Source organism: Mesoplodon densirostris, chromosome 1 (genome assembly GCF_025265405.1).
Source record: "Mesoplodon densirostris isolate mMesDen1 chromosome 1, mMesDen1 primary haplotype, whole genome shotgun sequence".
In the NCBI taxonomy this organism is placed as follows: Eukaryota; Metazoa; Chordata; class Mammalia; order Artiodactyla; family Ziphiidae; genus Mesoplodon; species Mesoplodon densirostris.
Genome location: NC_082661.1, coordinates 120299353 through 120318159, shown reverse-complemented (window position 1 = coordinate 120318159; position 18807 = coordinate 120299353). Strand labels below are relative to the sequence as shown.

Genomic DNA, 18807 nt, shown 5'->3' with positions numbered 1-18807 from the left:
TAAAACTATGATTAACTCAGATGTATTGGCAAAGTGGTATGGAATGAGGTAATATCTTTTACTGTCTCTACTCTTGCAGTATAAACAAAACTGTCTTAGCCCATTTGGGCTGTTATAACAACACAGACTGGCTTATAAACAACAGAAATTTATTTCTCACAGTTCTGGAAGCTGGAGGTCGAGGATCAGGGTGCTAGCTTGATGGAGTTATGCAGACTGCTGACTGTGTGTGTCCTCAGTTGGTAGAGAGCAGAGAGTAGCAAGCTGCAAGGTCGCTCACGACTAGAAAGGGCACTAATCCCATCATGGGAGTCCTACCCTCATGACCTCAGCTAAACCTAATTACCTCCCAAAGGCCTCACCTCCGAATACCATCACACTGGGGATTTAGGCTTCAGCATGTGAATTTTGGACACAGTCAGTCCACTGCAGAAACTGCATTCATTTTTCTGACTTTGATTTAGTCATGTTTTGAATATTGTACGTTTTATTTTCCCAGGTGATTCTGATATACCTCCAAGGTCCCCACTTTGAACATCTATGGTATTATGTAATAAATTGATAGGAAATCGGGCTGAACTGTTAATGGCTCTCAGATGCTACCTAACTTGGAGAGTTTGGGGAGATTGTGTTAATTCCCACACCCATTTGTTTTCTTAGGATTTACCCCTATCTCTTTCAAAAAACAAACAGTTAGCCAACTAATAAGAGTTTGGTCAATGTAGGTCTTAGAGTACTCTGCTATTTCTTACATCTGGTATACACCTCTTGTATCACCATCATTCTAAGTACTTTTTGCCGTACGTTGTAACAAACTTTGTGTCTGTGTTCCGTGTATGTGGTAGCCCTCACGTGGATTAGTTGTCATGGGCTGCCTTCCAAAATTCGTTTTTTCAGTCAGATGTTTGGGGTTCAAAATATATTTTCCCATAGAAATGATGATAATGTGGCGGTTAGGCTAAAACAAAGTAGCTTGAAAGGTGCACTAAAACCTTTCAGAATTCTATCATTGAGCGCAGTGGTCATGCTGAAGTTCTCATCAGGCTTTTTTTTGGCCAAGTATTCCTTTCCACCACCTCTCCCCCCAGCCCAGCATCATGGTTCTCTTTAAATGGGAAAATGCTATGCTGAGAGAGAAGTGCGATGGTGTTGGGAGCCGTCTCTTGGCTGCCCCCTTTTTCTGCTTTTTTAGTGGTGAGTGTCTGCCCACTGCAAAGACACAGCTAGGGTGGGCTGTGAATTCAGACGAGCCAGCTCTCTTTTTACACTCTAAGTTTATCCATTAAAGAAGTTGTGTAGGGCCTCCCTGGTGGCGCAGTGGTTGAGAGTCCGCCTGCCGATGCAGGGGATACGGGTTCGTGCCCCGGTCTGGGAGGATCCCATATGCCGCGGAGCGGCTGGGCCCGTGAGCCATGGCCGCTGGGCCTGCGCATCCGGAGCCTGTGCTCCGCAACGGGAGAGGCCACAACAGTGAGAGGCCCGCATAACGCAAAAAGGGGAAAAAAAAAAAAAAAAAAAAAGAAGTTGTGTATTTATTTGGGGAATATAATAACAACTCTTGGTGCCACGTTAATTAACTTTCAGTGGGAGGAAGGGCTACTGAAGAGGAGTAAAGAGTTTGGCTGGGAGGCCACTGACCTGACTTAATTACAAAGCAGCCTTTCAAATAAATATTCTACGAATCGGCTATATCCGTTGTTGCCGCATGCCCACAGACTATCCAGTCAGAAGGGGCTTGGGTTAGCCTGAGAATTTGATGTCTGGCAATGGAAGAGAGTAGGTGCCTGTTGTGCGAACACTGAATTAAAAAGGCCATTAGCTATTATGAGGAAGGAGATGGGGGAGAGTATTACAGATGGAGACCAGCATAGAAGAGATCATCTGCTCAGGCAAGGAATGCAGCACTGGGCTGCTGTTTCCATTCGAGCAAGAATTTCTGACTTTGTACGCTGTAAATTTAACGTATACCATCAGATTTGAGGGTTGTTTGATCTCAGGGCAATGCAAGCACTGAAAATCTACTTCTGTCCGAATGGACAGTACTGGTGTGGACTCTTTTTAGGCTGTGGGATTAGATGGACAGGAGATGGAAGGGCAGCTCTGATAAAGAACTTCAGGGGGAATTAATCATGATCATAATTAGTACCATTTCCTCTAACTTCTCTGGTCTTTAGTGTAAGAGCTCCTCAGCGATGCTGAAAAGTTAAGATTTTTTTAGCTGAAAAAACAAGACTGGAAGCCCTGTTCTTTCTAAGGCCAGAGAGAATATGGACTCCCATAGCACTGCCAGCCTGTGTAATGAAATACCCAAATCCAAGCTCCTGCACTGGGCTTCCTGTGTTGCCTGCTTCATGGAAACAAATTAGTAGAGCAAACTGGTACAGCAAACCCAAGTTGCACCCCCAGGAGGCCTTGGTTCACTGAAGTCGGCAGCAAATTGATAGCTGGTAGCTCTACCAGTAGGTACCAAAAAGAAGCTGAGATTCGTGTTTGTTTTCAACTCCTGTTACTCCTGCTCTCTTATTTGCTTCTGCATACTCTCAGACTCACTAAGCTACCCCTACTCGGCTATTCCCAAGTATTATTGGATAATTTACCCCAAATCCTACTTGCCCCTTAAGATGCTCTGAACTTGCTGGTTGGATGGGACCCAACTCTTTTGGTCACCATGGTGACTGATACCCATTCCTCTCCTGGCAGCATCCATCACTTTTCCTGAGTCACACCATCTCCCAGGCCAGTGGTTTCCTCAGCTCTAAAATGAAAGGGTGGATATAGATGATTTCTCTTGCTGCTTCGGGCTCTAAAAATCTTTTACGGAGCTAGTCCAGACTGAAGACAGCTGCCCTCTTGAGATTGACAGAGAATGATAGAGTGGGTGGCCCTGGAAGGGACCTTGGCCGTCATCAAGGCCAGCATAGATGAGGGCAGGTGAGTACCTACTCAAAGCTGCATGCCAAGTCAGTTATACGTGGGCAGAGAGCTTTGTCTTGACTTGGCTTTTCAGAGTTACTGATTAGCATGGTGCATGGTTACTCTAAAATTAAAAGTCATTGGGCATAAGTTTCTACCAGGCATCTCTACTACGAAACAATGCCTTGCTTGAATTTTTTTCTCACTTAACAAGTACCCGCTATCATGTTTTAGTTAAACCTGGGAATAGAGTCCTTAAGGGGTAAATGCCTTGGCATTTTGTTTCTTTAAATAAATGGCTGCGAATTATACTTCAAAGCTTGGCCCAAAATGTGGTCAGAGGATCACCAAGGTTCTTATGAGTTCTGCGAGGTGTTCCTGGGTTTCTCCTCCTCACGGCGGGTAGGAACTGTTTAATATCTTGAAGAGCATTTGTGCATTAGGCGGCTCCAAGCTTCAGCACCGAATGCTTCCGACTCAGTGTGACTCCTCTGCATTTTCCCATGCAAAGAAAGTGTACCGAGGCTATGTTTCCAGTTGAGTCTGTGGGATCTTGGCTCATTCACTTGTGGAGTAAGGTCTGTCTGCTTTGGTTCCTTTAAAAGACTACCTTTTGTCCATGGAATTGGTCTCACTTTACTGTATATATAGGGATCTTTGATCAAAGAGAAGCTTGCCTCTAACCTGCTAAGAAGATACGAACTCTGCTACTTCGACATCTTTACAGCTGTGCAATCAAAAATAATTTGTTGAGCCTGTGATTGAAAAGGTAAATTGCTATTGGTTGAAGAGACAGCATGGGGCAGTAACACAACCTTTTCCCCCTTTTAAAAAAGATTCCTGTTAAAATTACTTAATATCTCAAGCATATAGACAAATACAAAGAATGATATCACACATTCCCTCTACCCGGCTCTGTGAAATCTGTTCATTGTGGCACTTTCTACCCCCCTCACTAGCCCTCTTTTTCTTCATCTCTCTCTCACCCTCTACCAGAGTCTATAATTTGTTTCGTTTACTGTCTTGGCCCCCACTACAATGTAAGGCCCCTGAGGGCAGACATTTCTGACTCCTTAGTTCCCTGTTACATCATCCCTATTAACCAGTGTCTGACATTGTTCTCTATATTTGCATATTGCTTTACATTAGTGGATTAAATTAATTGCTTCCGCGTATTGCTTCTTTTTATGAAGTAGAATGCAGTTTGGGGTTCCCTCTGTAACTGCCCCCCCCGCAAATCAAATTTTCCTTCTTCCTTACCTCACCATAGGTAACCTGTATTGTGAATTCGGTGTTTATCCTTTTTGCATATGCTTTTTAACCACTACGTAGAATTGTCTTCAGGTATTTGAGTTATTTATATAAATAGTAATATATCCTTTCTGGTTTAATGTTGAACTACATGCAGGACTGGGGGGGACAAACCCAGTTAAGTCCTGGGACAACTAGTAAGCAGAACTCCTCAAACCCTCTTTCCATGTGCCTTGAATAAATGCTGAAGCAACCACTGTGATTCACGTACCAGATAGCAATTAAGCTTTAACATCAGTGAATGAACCTGTCTCGATGTTTTCAATTAAAGTTTAAGAACTAGATGCACTTCATGTATCTGTGCCAGAAAATTGGCCATTCCTTTGCAGTTTTCTCCATGAAAAGGGGTCCTAATGGTCCAATCAAAAAAATCTACTTAACAAACTTTAAGTGGTCTACAATTCTCAGCAAAACTGTTTTCCTTCCTTCAGCTGAGACGAGAGAAGATTGACCTTGAAAATACTTTGGAACAAGAACAAGAAGCACTAGTGAATCGTCTCTGGAAAAGGATGGATAAACTTGAAGCTGAAAAGCGGTTTGTGTAGTCTTACATTTGGAGTTCTGTATGTATGTGTGTGCTGGAGGAGTGGGGTAGCTTGCTGGGTGCGACCGAGGAATGACAATGGGACATTTTAATTCCTTGGTTGATGCACATCATTTTAATTTGACAAGTGGAAAAACTGTTGATAGCCTATCCTCCTGTTGGTCACTTCTTTATACTTCTCCCTCACTGACCTGGTAGAATTTCTTTTCATTTGGTATTAAAGCCTGTGAAGAAATTCATTAAGGAGCTATTGTTCACCTCTATTGTTCTAGAGGATGGTTGCAGTTCCAGCGTTTTACCTAATTGAACTGGCTTCCCCGTTCATTTTCTGAAGTGCTTAGGATATGTGCTGGGTACTGTGAATTATCACACATTTCTAGAAGGTACTTCATTAGGAAGGCTGGGACTTTGATAGAAAAATGATCATCTGTGTGTTTTAAGACTTGCTATAAAGAAATACTGGTACATATTTAAGGTTAGGGTTCTTGGTGTTAAATGTATGTGCATGGATATGGAATACTCAGCAGCACATACTTCTTGAACCCCTGTGTGCAAGATCCGGTTGGGCCCTTAGATTTAAGTACTGTGTGCTTTGGGGTGGGTGGAGCGGAGCTTGAATAATGGCAGGAGGTTCTGTGGGTGGGATGTGTGTCTGGGTGTAGAAAGGGAGCTCCTTGAAAATATCCATTCATTTACTGCACCACGATCTTCTGTTTGCTAACCAGAGACATTTGCCATAAGTACTTGGTTTGGATGAACATCCATAAATTGAGTTCATCTCAAGATTTGCAACATAGAGCCATATCACAGCCTTTAAGAAAACTAACCATCTGAGGTATATCTATAGGGAATTATTCAAGCAGTAGTTGAATCGGCTGTGTTTTGCCTTATTACAGTAGTGCTAATAAATTGAAGCTTGAAAAATTATTTCATATAATAGATGGAGTGACCATTACAATATTTACCCTACTAGTTTTCTCAACAAGGCTAGGCCTGAAGGTAATTCACAGTTTGCACTTGGGTAAACTCAAAGGTAAAAAGGTGAAAACCAAACTAAACCAGAAACTTCCCAGCAGCTTATAAAAGGGGCAGAGAGGTCTGTTGCCAGTCTGTCTTCCTTTGCAAAAAGCAGTGGGAGGTTTTATATATATAAGTACCAAATTATTGCATCGAACATTATGAAATTGTCACTTTGTAGAATATTCATGTTTTAGGTGCTTCGAAATAATGATAATTGGTAGAGAAGGTGGCACCACCAGTTATTAACCCAGTACATTTTGTTTTTGTTTTTTGAACTCTTTTTACCTTTGCTGTGGCCAGAAGCAAAGGGCCGTCAGTCCAGTTTGCCAAACCTTCAGGATTGGTTTTTCAGGGGGGGGAGTTGAGAAGTCAGTCTCTTTACATGATGTCACTCTCCAAGGAGAGTCATAATCTGTAGTTTGTAAGTTTCAACTGAGAGCCTTGAGAGGAAATTCCTCCAGTGTCGCCATTCCCTCCAACCCAGCATGTGGACCATTTAGTCAGCGGATCATTCTGATTGCCCAGTGTATTCGGGCATGATAATCAGAAGCCAGTGCTACAGACTTTTTTTTCAGTGAGACTTTATTACCAGTGGCCGTTTGAAAGGAGAAAAAGGAAGGTGGCTCCTTCAGCTCTGCCCTTTGACTTGACTGTCAGGTAAGGGCGACCAGAAGTTGATGGAAAATGGGCACAGGAGTCAAACAATTCAATGAATTTTGGCGATTAACATGAGCATGCTGTTAAACCTCCCAGCTAGAATTTGTTGTTTTTGTCTTTTATTTATTTATTTTTCTGATTGCTGAGAACTTATTCATGTATTTTTTAAATAGACGATGGTGAGCATCAAATCAACGTTTTGTGTTTTAAAGGCAAACTGTTTTTCATTGTTGGAATTTTCTTTTCAATGAAGAATCCTGCAGGAGAAATTAGACCAGCCGGTGTCCGCTCCCCCATCGCCTCGAGACATCTCCATGGAGATCGACTCTCCAGAAAACATGATGCGACACATCAGGTTTTTAAAGAATGAAGTGGAGAGGCTGAAGAAGCAACTGAGAGCTGCCCAGTTACAGCGTACGTAGCCTTGGTGTCACTGGTCATCTGTCCACAGAATTAATCCACTTACCAAGTATAGAGTTTTACCTATATTTACTATTGAATTTGTATAAATCAAATTCATATTGTGTTTCATCGCTAGTACATATTTATATGTCTGTCATCCTGGAATAACTTATTTAAAAAAAATTACAGTAGGGCAGGGCAAATAGTTTAGAGTACTTCTAGAAAATCACGTAATTTCAGGATGGTCCAGAATCAGAGGTACTATTTCTTTCTTTTTTTTTTTGTAATACATTTTTTTAATACATTTTTATTGGAGTATAGTTGATTTACAGTGTTGTGTTAGTTTCTGTGGTACAGCAAAGTGAATCAGTTATTCATATACCTATATCCACTCTTTTTTTTGGATTCTTTTCCTGTATATAAGGTCGTTACATAATATTGAGTAGAGTTCCCTGTGCTATACAGTAGGTCCCCATTAGTTATCTATTTTATATCAGAGGTACTATTTCTAACCTTCTTCCTGGTGTTCATCTCTCGGATGGTGCTAACAGAAGCAGTGCAGGAGACCTCAGTGTACTTTGGGGGCATTAGGCAGAGAATAGTGTTTATCTTCTTTACTACCGAAATTTGGCCTCAGCTAACGATTGTTCATGGTGGTTGAAGAAAAAATGCTTTTGAAATTTCTCCTTTTTATTTTTGGAAATCAAAGGAACTAATTTCTGGACACTTGATTACATCACTCTGCATTCATTTGGGTTTCTTCTGTTTTGGTTTTTAGGCCGTTCAACTTATTTGAATAGATAATACAGTGAAAGGTATGCAGGGGAAAAATAAGTCTCCCTTTCACCCCTGATCCCCAGCCGCCCAGTTCTCACAATTAACACATTTTTAATATATTCTTCAGGTGTGTGTGTGTGTATAGACTTCTTTTATACAAATAGTAGCACAATGAACATACCCTTTTGCATTTTTCTTTTCACTCACTATGTCTTACAGTTTTTTCCCTGCCAATATATACTGAGCTGCCTTACTCCCCCTGCCCCTCCCCCCTTTTTAAAATCTTTTGGCCGTACCGTGCGGCATGTGGGATCCTAGTTCCCCGACCAGGAATTGAACCCACGCCCTGTGCTTTGGAAGCACGGAGTCTTAACCACTGGACTGCCAGGGGAGTCCACGCCCCCTGTTAAAGGCTCTGTAGTATTTGAGTGTATGGATACACTGTAACTTATTTAACTCATCCCTTACCAACAGACCCCTTTGGGTGGTGATGCTACAACCATAGCGAACATCTCTGTACAAACGTTTGATACCTGTGTACAAACACCTTCAGGGTAAATTCCACGGCATGGATTTGCTGAGTCAGATGAAATGTGCATTTAAAATTTCAGTGCTTCTTATCTTTATGTTTTCTTCTCCGAAGTTGATTTCAAGTTCTAGTCCAGTAATGCATCTGGGATGGGTGCATCAGGGTTCTCCTGGGAGCCTTTAAGAAGTACAGTGTGTTCAAGTTTCCTGTTGCTGCTGTTAACAAATGAACACAAACTTAGTAATTTAAAACAACACAAATTTATTATATCACGTTTTTTGGAGGCCTGGGTTCAAAATAAGTCTCCCTGGGCTAAAATCAAGGTGTCAGCAGGGCTGGTTCCTTGTAAAAGACTCTTAAGGGAGAATCCATGTCCTTGCTTGTTCCGCTTCTGGAGGTTGTCTGCATTCTTTGGCTCATGACTCCTTTGCGTTGGTACCACTCTCACCTCTGCTTCTTGTCACATCTTTTCCCTCTGACCCTCCTGCCTTCCTTGTGTAAGGACTCTGATTGCATCGGGCCCAGCCAGATAATCCAGGATGAGTTCCCATCTCAAGGTCCTTAATTTAATCACACCTGCAAGTCTCTTTTGCCATGGAAGGCAACCTGGACACGGGCTCCAGGGATTAGGATGCGGACATCTTTGGGAGTCCACTGTGCTGTCTAACCCCATCCAGGGTTCTGGGCTTCTACTCTAGGAGTGGAGCCTGGTCCTCTGTATTTTTTTAAATAGAGGTGATTCTAATATGTACCCCGGCTTGAGAACCATAATGGATGTGTATTCCGTGAAAACAAATCAAGGAGTTCTCAAATATTAGTTGTTTTAGGTTAGGATATTTTTTGAGTTTTTGCTGTCTTGTAGCACCTTTCTGAACTCCTTCCACTGCTGTCACTTTAGATTTTTCTTTCTTGTACATACTTACCTTGTTGTTCCCCAGACAACATTTTTAGAAGAAGTTTGGGAAGAATATCTTGTTTCCTCTACTTCCTTCCTACTGTACTGTTTGGTCTCTGGAGAGACTGCGGATGTCAGCAGAGGCTTCTGCAAAGTGCTGTTTGGATCCTGTGAGGACAGGGAAAGCCGTGGCGCTTCGCTGCACACAGTAGCTTTGGGTTGGGTGTAGAGTATGAGTTAATGGCTTTCCTCATCCACCTGCCTCTGCCTCATTAGGTTGGGTAACCTTGTCCACTTTGAAAGCTCCTGGGGCACTTGGTCCCTCTCCCCCAAGTCCAGCTGTTTCTGAACTTGAACCGCTCTCCCAGTAGCTCTCAACTGACATCAAAGTCCCCTGGGGAGGTTTTGGTAGACCAGTGGAGAGGCTTCATCCTTGGGGATTCTGATTTAAGTGGTTTGGATGGGGTCTGGGCACCCCATCCAATATGGCTAGTATTCTCTAGCCATAAACCTGAAAGGGAATTTAAAAGGTACAGGCCACCTTGGGATCAGGTAGGACTCGTCTCTTGGGAGACTGTCTGTAAGTCACCCTCAGCTGACACTATCTTTGACTAACTGCTGTGAGATGGCTGAAGATGGGGGCAACATAACCTCTGGACCCTGAGTCCTAGGGAGCTCTTTGTGGGAGAAAGAGGAAGACTCCTGAGAATAAATCTATAGTCCTTTGAAGTCAGGTGTGCGGTAGCCAGCAGAGGGCACCCAAGGAATGCCATGGCGTCAGCCATCTGTGCCTGGGTCTATCACTCCCAGAGGCTGTGGGCCTGGTGCCTTCTCTGGTGCCTCCAGCTTCTGGGTTAATTGCCAGACTGCCAGGAGGTCTTTTCAGCCATCACCCCTGGTGACTGATGTTCTTGTCGGTAGCTTGTTGTGGAAGGATTCCCCTGCTGGTTTCCCCAGATGCTAGAGGATTGCCATTTTCTTTGAAAGACAGTGTTTCCTCTTAAGTAATTATTCTCAAAGCCTCATGAATCCTCAGTTCTGTGAAGCTTTCCTATTTATGGAAAAGAAAGGCAACCTCCTCCGACAACTGTCCCTCTAGTCTAGAAACAGTAGATACTCCAAGAGGCCAATGTAGCAATGCCTGTAGAGCAAATGAAAAATTCCGTCTGCTGACATATTTGGGATGAAATAACTTAAATCATTTATATTAAAAGTGTACTTTGTAACTATTTTCCCAGCATGCCTTCCATTAAAGAGATTTTTGCATCTGGATTAGACAGCAGGGTTTCTGGTTAGATTGAAAACGGCCCAGGGATATAGTGTTTAATAATTTTGGTATTTTCATTTGAATTTCTGAAATAAGGATATTCAGGATACCAAGATAAGTATTCAAGATACTTAGTGACAACACATTGTGTCTGAGGTAAACCAGGACAGAGGGGAGGGTCATGTTTTCCCTTTGCCTGGAGGGACGCTAGAGGGCGCCACAGAGTCCTGCACAGAGTCACTCAGAAGGGCAGGGGTTACAGTAGGTCCAGGCAACTCAGCAGAACGAGATTCCAGAGCCCCAGGAAGGTATCAGTTCCACATTTCAGATTCGCAGGAAGGATGATCTGGCTGGCTTAGCCTGGGTCCAGCGTCGTGCCCTGGGGCTGGTTAGCTCTGGCCGGCGCTGTAGCAGAGACCTCTCTGCGTATGGGGCAGCTCCCAAGGAAGGGGTATTTGTTCATAAGCATGGTGCCATCCCAAGATCCTGGCTGCATGTAGGCCTTTACCTGCCGTTTGACTCCGAAAGACTGTGCCTAAGTCAGGAAACAGTAACACAAACACCAAAAACTAGACTGATTTGAAATACTGATCTAAAGTTGCTTGTTATGTCAGTTTCTAGTTTTATAAAAAGATTTATAACTGTTGCCTAGCATGTTGAGTACACTGGCTCTCCGTGTGCAAACCACTCCCTCCCGCACCTCCCAGTGCACTGGGGGGTGTGCTAACAAGTGTGACCCATGGGTGTGCTCCCATAGGTGACCTACCCCGCTGTGTCTGGAGTTGACAGGCAGCAGAACTGGTGCCTGGAGGGGACCCCGTGGGCTGAGTCTGTTTCCCCAGCTGGACCCCTTTCCCTCTCTGCTCCAGCAGTATAGAGGGAGCTCTGGGAGCTGCTCAGGCCACACGTAGCTCCAGCATTCCTTCCTCCACATAAAGCACTTTAGAAGGCAGGGAAGCAGGATGGAAGATGTGTAACCTGACAGCATTGCTTTTCGTATGTTTTTCTAAATGCAAACCGTGGGTCACCCTTGGTGCTTGGGATAAACTTGAAATGCAGATCTCATCTATGTGTGGGAGAGTGAGAATGGCTGTCTTTCAGCACTTCTTGGTCTGTGGCACAGGAGCTGGACCACCGTCTTTTTGAAGAGTGGACTCTGACTGCACGGACCGTGGTTTAATTTGAGAACTCTGGCTTTTCAGATTCCGAGAAAATGGCGCAGTATCTGGAGGAGGAACGTCACATGAGGGAAGAGAATCTGAGGCTGCAGAGGAAGCTGCAGAGGGAGATGGAGAGAAGAGAGGCCCTCTGTCGACAGCTCTCCGAGAGCGAGTCCAGCTTAGAGATGGATGATGAAAGGTGCGTGCATGTCTCACGGGCCTCGGGAAAACAACGGCAGCCGAGGCTCCAGCCCCTCTTCACCTCCTGTAAGATGAGGCAGCAGATGGCAGGAGCGTTTATTTATTGTGATGATGAATACCGTGGCCTCAGTGCAGGTGCTGAGAGTGGGATAAATGAAGAAGTTTGACCTCCTTAAACACAAAAAGACAAAAAAAAAATGGCCTTTCCCAAATTACTCAGTGGAACAGACATGAAGGCAGGTTTTGTGTCGGGAGGCAGCGTTTGCAGGTGGTGTTGAGTCGTCTCATCCTGGGCCACGTTTCTTTAGAGCACGGGCGCATATCTTAATCCCTAGGTACAGGTGAGCAGGGGGTGCGCGGTACAGCCTGAGGAAGCAAATACATCCAGGGGGCGAAAGAGTCCGCGGGGGGTGGGTGGAAGTTGTTGAAAGCCAGAGGCTTTGGTTTAACACACTTGGTAACTTTTCAACCTTTTTGCAGCTACTTTTCAAAAATAGAACTCACACAGTGCATTTATCTGCTCAGGTCTCGATATCAAGTCCCCTCACTGTCCCTCTGGGAAATGGGCCAGAATAAGAGAGGCATCCTTTGGTTAACTAGAGGACATGGCTCAGTTCTCCTTGCTCACCCAGATTTTCCTTTCCTTCCCCACCTGCCCTCCTCCTCTGTGCTTGGGAGTGAGGTGATCGTTAAGATAAGCAACAGGGGCTTCCCTGGTGGCACAGTGGTTGAGAGTCCGTCTGCTGATGCAGGGGACATGGGTTCGTGCCCCAGGCCGGGAGGATCCCACATGCCGCGGAGCGGCTGGGCCCGTGAGCCATGGCCGCTGGGCCTGCGCGTCTGGAGCCTGTGCTCCGCAACGGGAGAGGCCACAGCAGTGAGAGGCCCGCGTACCACAAAAAAAAAAAAAAAAAAAAAAAAAAGATAAGCAACATCCACCTGGGCTGGGCAGCCAGTGCCTCAGACCAGGGTCTGCCAACGGCTGTGAGGACTAGCGCTAGCTGTTGATGCCAGAGCATGTTGTTTGAACACATGTGGGCAGTGTTAGCAGGTCGGCACTCTGTTTCTCTTATTGAATAGATCCAGAGGGCTAACAACGCTTTTAATTAATTTGCTGTGGACAGTATTTGCTGCGGTATTATCGTTTCATGAAAAATAAATTTTTCTATAACGAAGATCTACTTTTTTTTTTTTTGGCTGCAGTGCACAGCTTGCAAGGTCTTAGTTCCCCGACCAGGGATGGAACCCAGGCCCTCAGCAGTGAGAGCGCAGAGTCCTAACCATTGGACCGCCAGGGAATTCCTGATCTACTTTTATAATTTAAAAAACTTTATAAAAAACAGACTTAGATCTGTTTTTTAAAAAAATACCTTCCTCCTTTGAAAAGCATTAAGAGGATTCTTTCCCAGAAGTTTATATCATAACTCTGAATTTCACTGATCTGCTTCTGACAGTGTCTCATTCTTTCTGAAACTCATCCTCTGAAAACCATTTCATTGAAAACATAAGCCACAATAGTAGGTAACTTATTAACTACTTTTTTAACTACCTTAAGACAGGGAACAGAGCATGTATGAACACACACAGTACCCTGTGCTTGATTTTGAGTACGACATACTCTGAGGGACAGTTTCTCTGACTGTGGTGACAACATTGAAGCTACTTCAGGCTTTCCAGATACATTTTTTTTTCTTCCAGAATTGGTATTCACTCCAGAAGGTTTGCCTTACCTTTTTAGGTCAGATTATCCCAGGTAGAGTACAGCTGTTGAATAAAGACATATGCTCTCTCTACTGGGAATGATGATGTCAGATTTGGGAGAAAGAAAATAGTCAGACCCTTGAGACGTCTACAAGTGTGTTTAATTCCTTAAAGCCCAAGAGGCGGTCTTAGCCACCCCACTGGCTGTAGAATACAAGAGGTCCAGCCTGGTGGCACTGTGGTGGGCCGTGCTAAAGAGAGTAGGAAGAATTGGTGGTAGGTAGCTCGTTGAGAGGTGCATGCCAAACTTGGGAGTCTGGTTTTCTTCGAGTTGAATAAACGAGCATAGGAATACCTGTGTTAAAAGTTCCTCACGTGAACTGGTTGCATATCAGGGCTGAGATGTTTCCTGGGATAGAAACGCCCGCACCTGTGGCCATTCCCTCCTTTGGCCAGAAGGCCTGGGAAGGATCGCTTATTAGGGAGTCTCTCAAGCAGAAATTCCTCCTCATCCGCTCTCTGTGCTTGTTCACAAAGTGAGGCCTGAGGTGACTTCCGAATCCAGTAATAAGTCAGACCCGGCACGGCGTGACCTGCAGAGGTGCTCAGCCCATGTGTCATTTATTATATTCCACGTTCTGCATTTGAACACGTGACTGTTCGTTAAGCAAGGCCTGCCTTGTAGACAACTGACATCCATTTCGCGGGATCACATTATCTCCAATTCGATGATATGCGTCTCAGAGGGCTTGTTTGGTTTTGCCTTTCAAGTAACGGTTTACAGGTAGCCACTAGAACGTGGATTTGTCTAATTCTTGGGACAGTGGTGGTGAATGTCTACATAGCTATAGTGTGATGGAGAGAAGCTTGGTCCTCTCTGTTGCATGACGCAGCTCTGTCACCAGGCCTCCATCCTGAGCGAAAACACCCCGGATTCCCTCACCTGTGCCCCTGGGGAGAGAGCTTTGCCAAGCAGTGGAACAGCATGGCTCCGGGGTCCATATTATATATGTCTCCTCACTACAGCATTGATTTCTAAACATTCAGGAGTTTGACCTCAAGATGTGAACCCCAAACATTTTCTCATAGGAGCTTTCTTAGGAACCACTGGAACGCAGGCGGCTCTAACCATCTCCCACACTCCTCTTAGGTATTTTAACGAGATGTCTGCACAAGGATTAAGACCTCGCACTGTGTCCAGCCCGATTCCTTACACACCTTCTCCCAGTTCTAGCCGGCCGATATCACCTGGTGAGTACGTGTTCTCAGCTACCTCTGTTTCTGCTGTATTTAACGTTTCCCTGAATACATTCCCTTCTAGCATATGAAAATCTTATAAACAGAGAGTGGTCATGTGTTGTCCAGAAACACCAGAAACGATCAGTGCTATCATAACTGAGTCTTAGCTTGCAATTTTAAAACAGTGTCAGCTGGTGGTTTTCTGGAACCAAAAAAGTAACTTAACTCTAAAAAACCTTTTTAAAAAGACTTTGACTATGGTTTTAAGTGCCGGTGGTTTGACAAAAACCTTGGGCAGATTTCTGAAATGCATCATAGCATATGTTTTACGGGTTCTCATTATGGTCTACATACCTCATCTCCTTTTTATCCTCAGAATAATTAACGCAGGCGTCATGTTAAAATTGAGGAAGCAGTCATTTGGTGGGTCTGTAGCTACTGGTCACATGGCCGGGAAGTGGCAGTGGCCAGGCAGGGCATGTCTTGCTTCACACAAAGCCTGTGTTCTTTCGAGCATGAGCTGCCTCCTGCTATTTCCACTGATGGGTGAGTGGGCCTCGGCCCTAGTAGGCAGGCCGTGCAAGAAGGAACTGGCTTCGCTTCTGCCTCTGGCTTTGCCCCTTAGAAGCCTTTCCCTCAAAGGCATGCTTGTCTTCATCTGACCCTGAAAAACTCTCTCCCCGGGGTCTCTGGCTCGGTACCCGCACAGCATGAGGCTTTCGGGCCAGAAGGGCAAGTAAATGATCCAGCAGGGAAGAAAGAGGAAGCAGGGGGCCGGAGTTGGGGGAGCGGGCAAGTGGGATGGAGGGAGGAAAGAAAAGGTAGTCGGCCAAGGGATTGTGTCTTGTGACTGAAGTGTCCAGGCTGATGTTCTTATGCGTGCTGGTAAACAGATTTTCAACAGAGCTGGGGGAAAAAGTGTGTGGGGAGGGGGGAAGGGCAGTGGCGGAGCCCTTTCACACAGAATACAGTGAGGTGACGGCTTACAAGGGTGGCAGCAATAAAGGTTTTGTGGCTTCGGACAGTAAAACAGCTTCAGGTTAGGGTGACATCTCATTTTGTCTGTTGTAATAATTAGGCACCAGGGACGCCCTTCAGGTTGACAAAGGGGAAATGCTGCAGCCTCGCAGGTGGCCGTGGATAGTGGCAGGCAGGAGGGGCTTGGTTTTGTGAGTTTAGGATCCAGCCCAAGCACTGTGCTGCTGTGACTTTTTGTTTTTGTAAGAGGGGTGATTTTTAAAAAGTCCAACACGAAGTGTGGCAGCTTTTGTCCGCTTGGGGCCGGCACGCTCTCTGGCATGTGACAGGGGGAAGAGAGGCTGTGTGCGAACCAAAAGGACTTTCTGTTGTAGATCCACAGCACAGTCGTCAGCTGTTCTTGCCCAGAGGATGTTCCTGAATCTGTTTCTCCTGCTCTGCAGTGGCCTTGAGGTCTCTCCAGAAGCTTCTCTCCCTAGCCGCCTCTCAGTTTTCCCCAAATAGCACTTGGGTTTCGTTACCATGATAAAGGTTGTCTTTGCTTTCTGATTTATTGATGTAAAAGGAAGTCATGAGTTAGGAAGAAGCAAGAAGGAGGGAGGCTTTTATAGTTGATCGTGATGCTGATTCATGTTAATATAAATTCAGGTTCTCTTTGATTTAGTTAAACCTACAGGCATGTAACTTCCAATTCATTAAATATAGTGTTGTGGTCATTTTTTTTTTCACATGTAAATAAGATGAGTTTTAATATAATATTAACTATACACACATGCAGATACATACATATATACATAAACATGACAAGTAAAGTAAAGAATGGGTTAGCTACTTGTTTGAAACTCTTTGGTCAAGTTCATCTATTTAACTGGAACAATGAAACTTTGCTTACATAATGCAGGAAGGTTCCTCAAGTCTCTTTTTTTTTAATTTTTTTTATTAGTTCCTGCTTTATAACAAAGTGAATCAGTCATACATATACATCTGTTCCCACATCCCTTCCCTCATGCATCTCCCTCCCTCCCACCCTCCCCATCCCACCCCTCCAGGTGGTCACAAAGCACCGAGCTGATCTCCCTGTGCTCTGCGGCTGCTTCCCACTATCTATCTACCCTACGCTTGGTAGTGTATATATGTCCATGCCTCTCTCTCGCCTTGTCACAGCTTACCCTTCCCCCTCCCCATATCCTCAAGTCCATTCTCAAGTAGGTCTGTGTCTTTATTCCCGTTTTACCCCTAGGTTCTTCATGACATTTTTTTTAAATTCCATATATATGTGTTAGCATACGGTATTTGTCTTTCTCTTTCTGACTTACTTCACTCTGTATGACAGACTCTAGTGTGTTGTGGTCATTGAAGAAAGAAAAAAACAAAAGTGAGGCCTTGGTTGGGAATATTAACTTCTATGGTAACAAATACTCTGCAGGAAGATTTTATTCCATGCACAGAATTTTGGCTTTCGCTGCCCCTGTTCCTGTAATGTGGGACTTGCTTGTGTAGACAAGCTAGTTGGTTTTCCCTTAAACTACATCTTAATAAGTAACACCTAGGGTTTTTTTTTCTCTCAGCCAGCCTTAGTGAGAACATTTGTATCGTATTTTAAATTCTATAATATCATCAAAGTAGATTATAATCTCCTATTTGGCGGTAGAATTACTCCTATTCTAATCTAGTCCATTGGATACATAATTCATTAGCAAAATCTGAATTTTCAAGTTTTCTTTTCACTTTATTTTTTTATTGGAAGAATTTGTGGTTCTCAGTATTAAGAATATCTAATCACTTCTTTAGTGGAATTATGCTGTTTGTTTAGTTTTCATTTCCATTTTAAGCATTTTGGCTCTTCTTCCCTTACCATTTCTGGTTATCATTGGCATTGCCAGTCTTGCATTTTCACTGACTTGGAATATTTTGAGGGCTATCTCACAATTTGATTGAAAGGTACATTTCCCAGTACTTATGAAAAATCTTCTTGCTTATGTATGCGGATTATATAGAGGGACAGTATTATTTTTTCAACAACTTTTTTCGGGTTGTTCACTATTTTATATAGCCTGAGAAAAAGACATTCCCAGTTAACATATTTTCATGTGCCTACATCAGCCATGGGGAATAATGAAGTTTTAAAAAGGATCTACACCCCACTAGCAACAGGCATACCCATCACCCAGATCTTGGTTTCTAATTCCATTCTCCAATGAAAAGAACTAGGGCTCCTGGAAGAAATGGATATTTCTAGAGCCTTGGGCAGGGAACATACAAGATGAACGTGGACAATCTGGTAATGCCAGAAAGTAAGGAGAAGGTCAAAAAACTGAAAGATGAGGATAGGTCCAAGAGACACAGGAGCTAACTGAAAGTGCTCCCAAAGGCCCAAATTGGGACAATTTGAGCAATAAAATAAAAAATGTAATGTTATATTATAACCCAAACATAAAACAAATATGCATTGGTTCACACTGATATAAACAAATGACTAAGTAAATAAACACGGGAGAAGAGATAAATCACCTATACAGAAGAATTCCAAATAATCGACATAGAGACTCCATCTTCACAGAAGTGGAAATAGCTCCCTACTCTTTAAATGTGGGCTAAAGATAGGGACTTCCTTGCAAAGAATACAGTGTGAAAGGGAGGGGAAAAAAAAAGAGTACCTTGGGACTTCCCTGGTGGTCCAGTGGTAAAAAATCCACCTTACAATGAAGGGGACGCGAGTTCAATCCCTGGTCAGGGAACTAAGATCCTACACGCCGTGGGCCAGCTAAGCCTGTGCGACTACTGAGCTCGCGCACCTCAACTAGAGCCCACGTGCTGCAGACTACAGAGTCCACGCTCTCTGGAACCCGTGCACCACAGCTACAGAGCCCGGGCTCCCTGGGGCCTGTGTGCCACAACTAGAGAGAAGCCCTCGCACCACAAGGAAGATCTCACGTGCCTCAACTAAGACCCGACACAGCCAAAAATAAATAAAATAACTAAATAAATAATAAAAAAACTTCTTAGCTATTTAAAAAAAGAAAGTACCTTTACAGAGGAAAAACTTGACAGGCACTGCCTCATGGGAGATCAAGGTCAACATCGACAGTGGTCAGTCATGTCAGTAGTATGTACCCTTGATACGATGTGATGAGAAGGGCCCTTTACCTCTGTAGTCTTCCTCCTCAAAACGAATCACCCCAGTCTAACCACATGGAAAACATCAGACAGTAG

The 18807-nt window shown here is 44.1% G+C and overlaps 1 protein-coding gene across 2 annotated transcripts in view; it reads left to right on the top strand.

The window, feature by feature from the left end:
• CCDC6 (coiled-coil domain containing 6) overlaps positions 1–18807 on the top strand; it is a 119677-nt gene that overhangs the window by 81158 nt on the left and 19712 nt on the right. For both annotated transcript variants that reach the window (XM_060108646.1, XM_060108636.1), the window contains exons 4-7: positions 4656–4759; positions 6699–6859; positions 11518–11674; positions 14528–14628. In XM_060108646.1, the coding sequence (XP_059964629.1) occupies positions 4656–4759; positions 6699–6859; positions 11518–11674; positions 14528–14628 (523 nt within the window). The remainder of the gene's footprint in view (positions 1–4655; positions 4760–6698; positions 6860–11517; positions 11675–14527; positions 14629–18807) is intronic.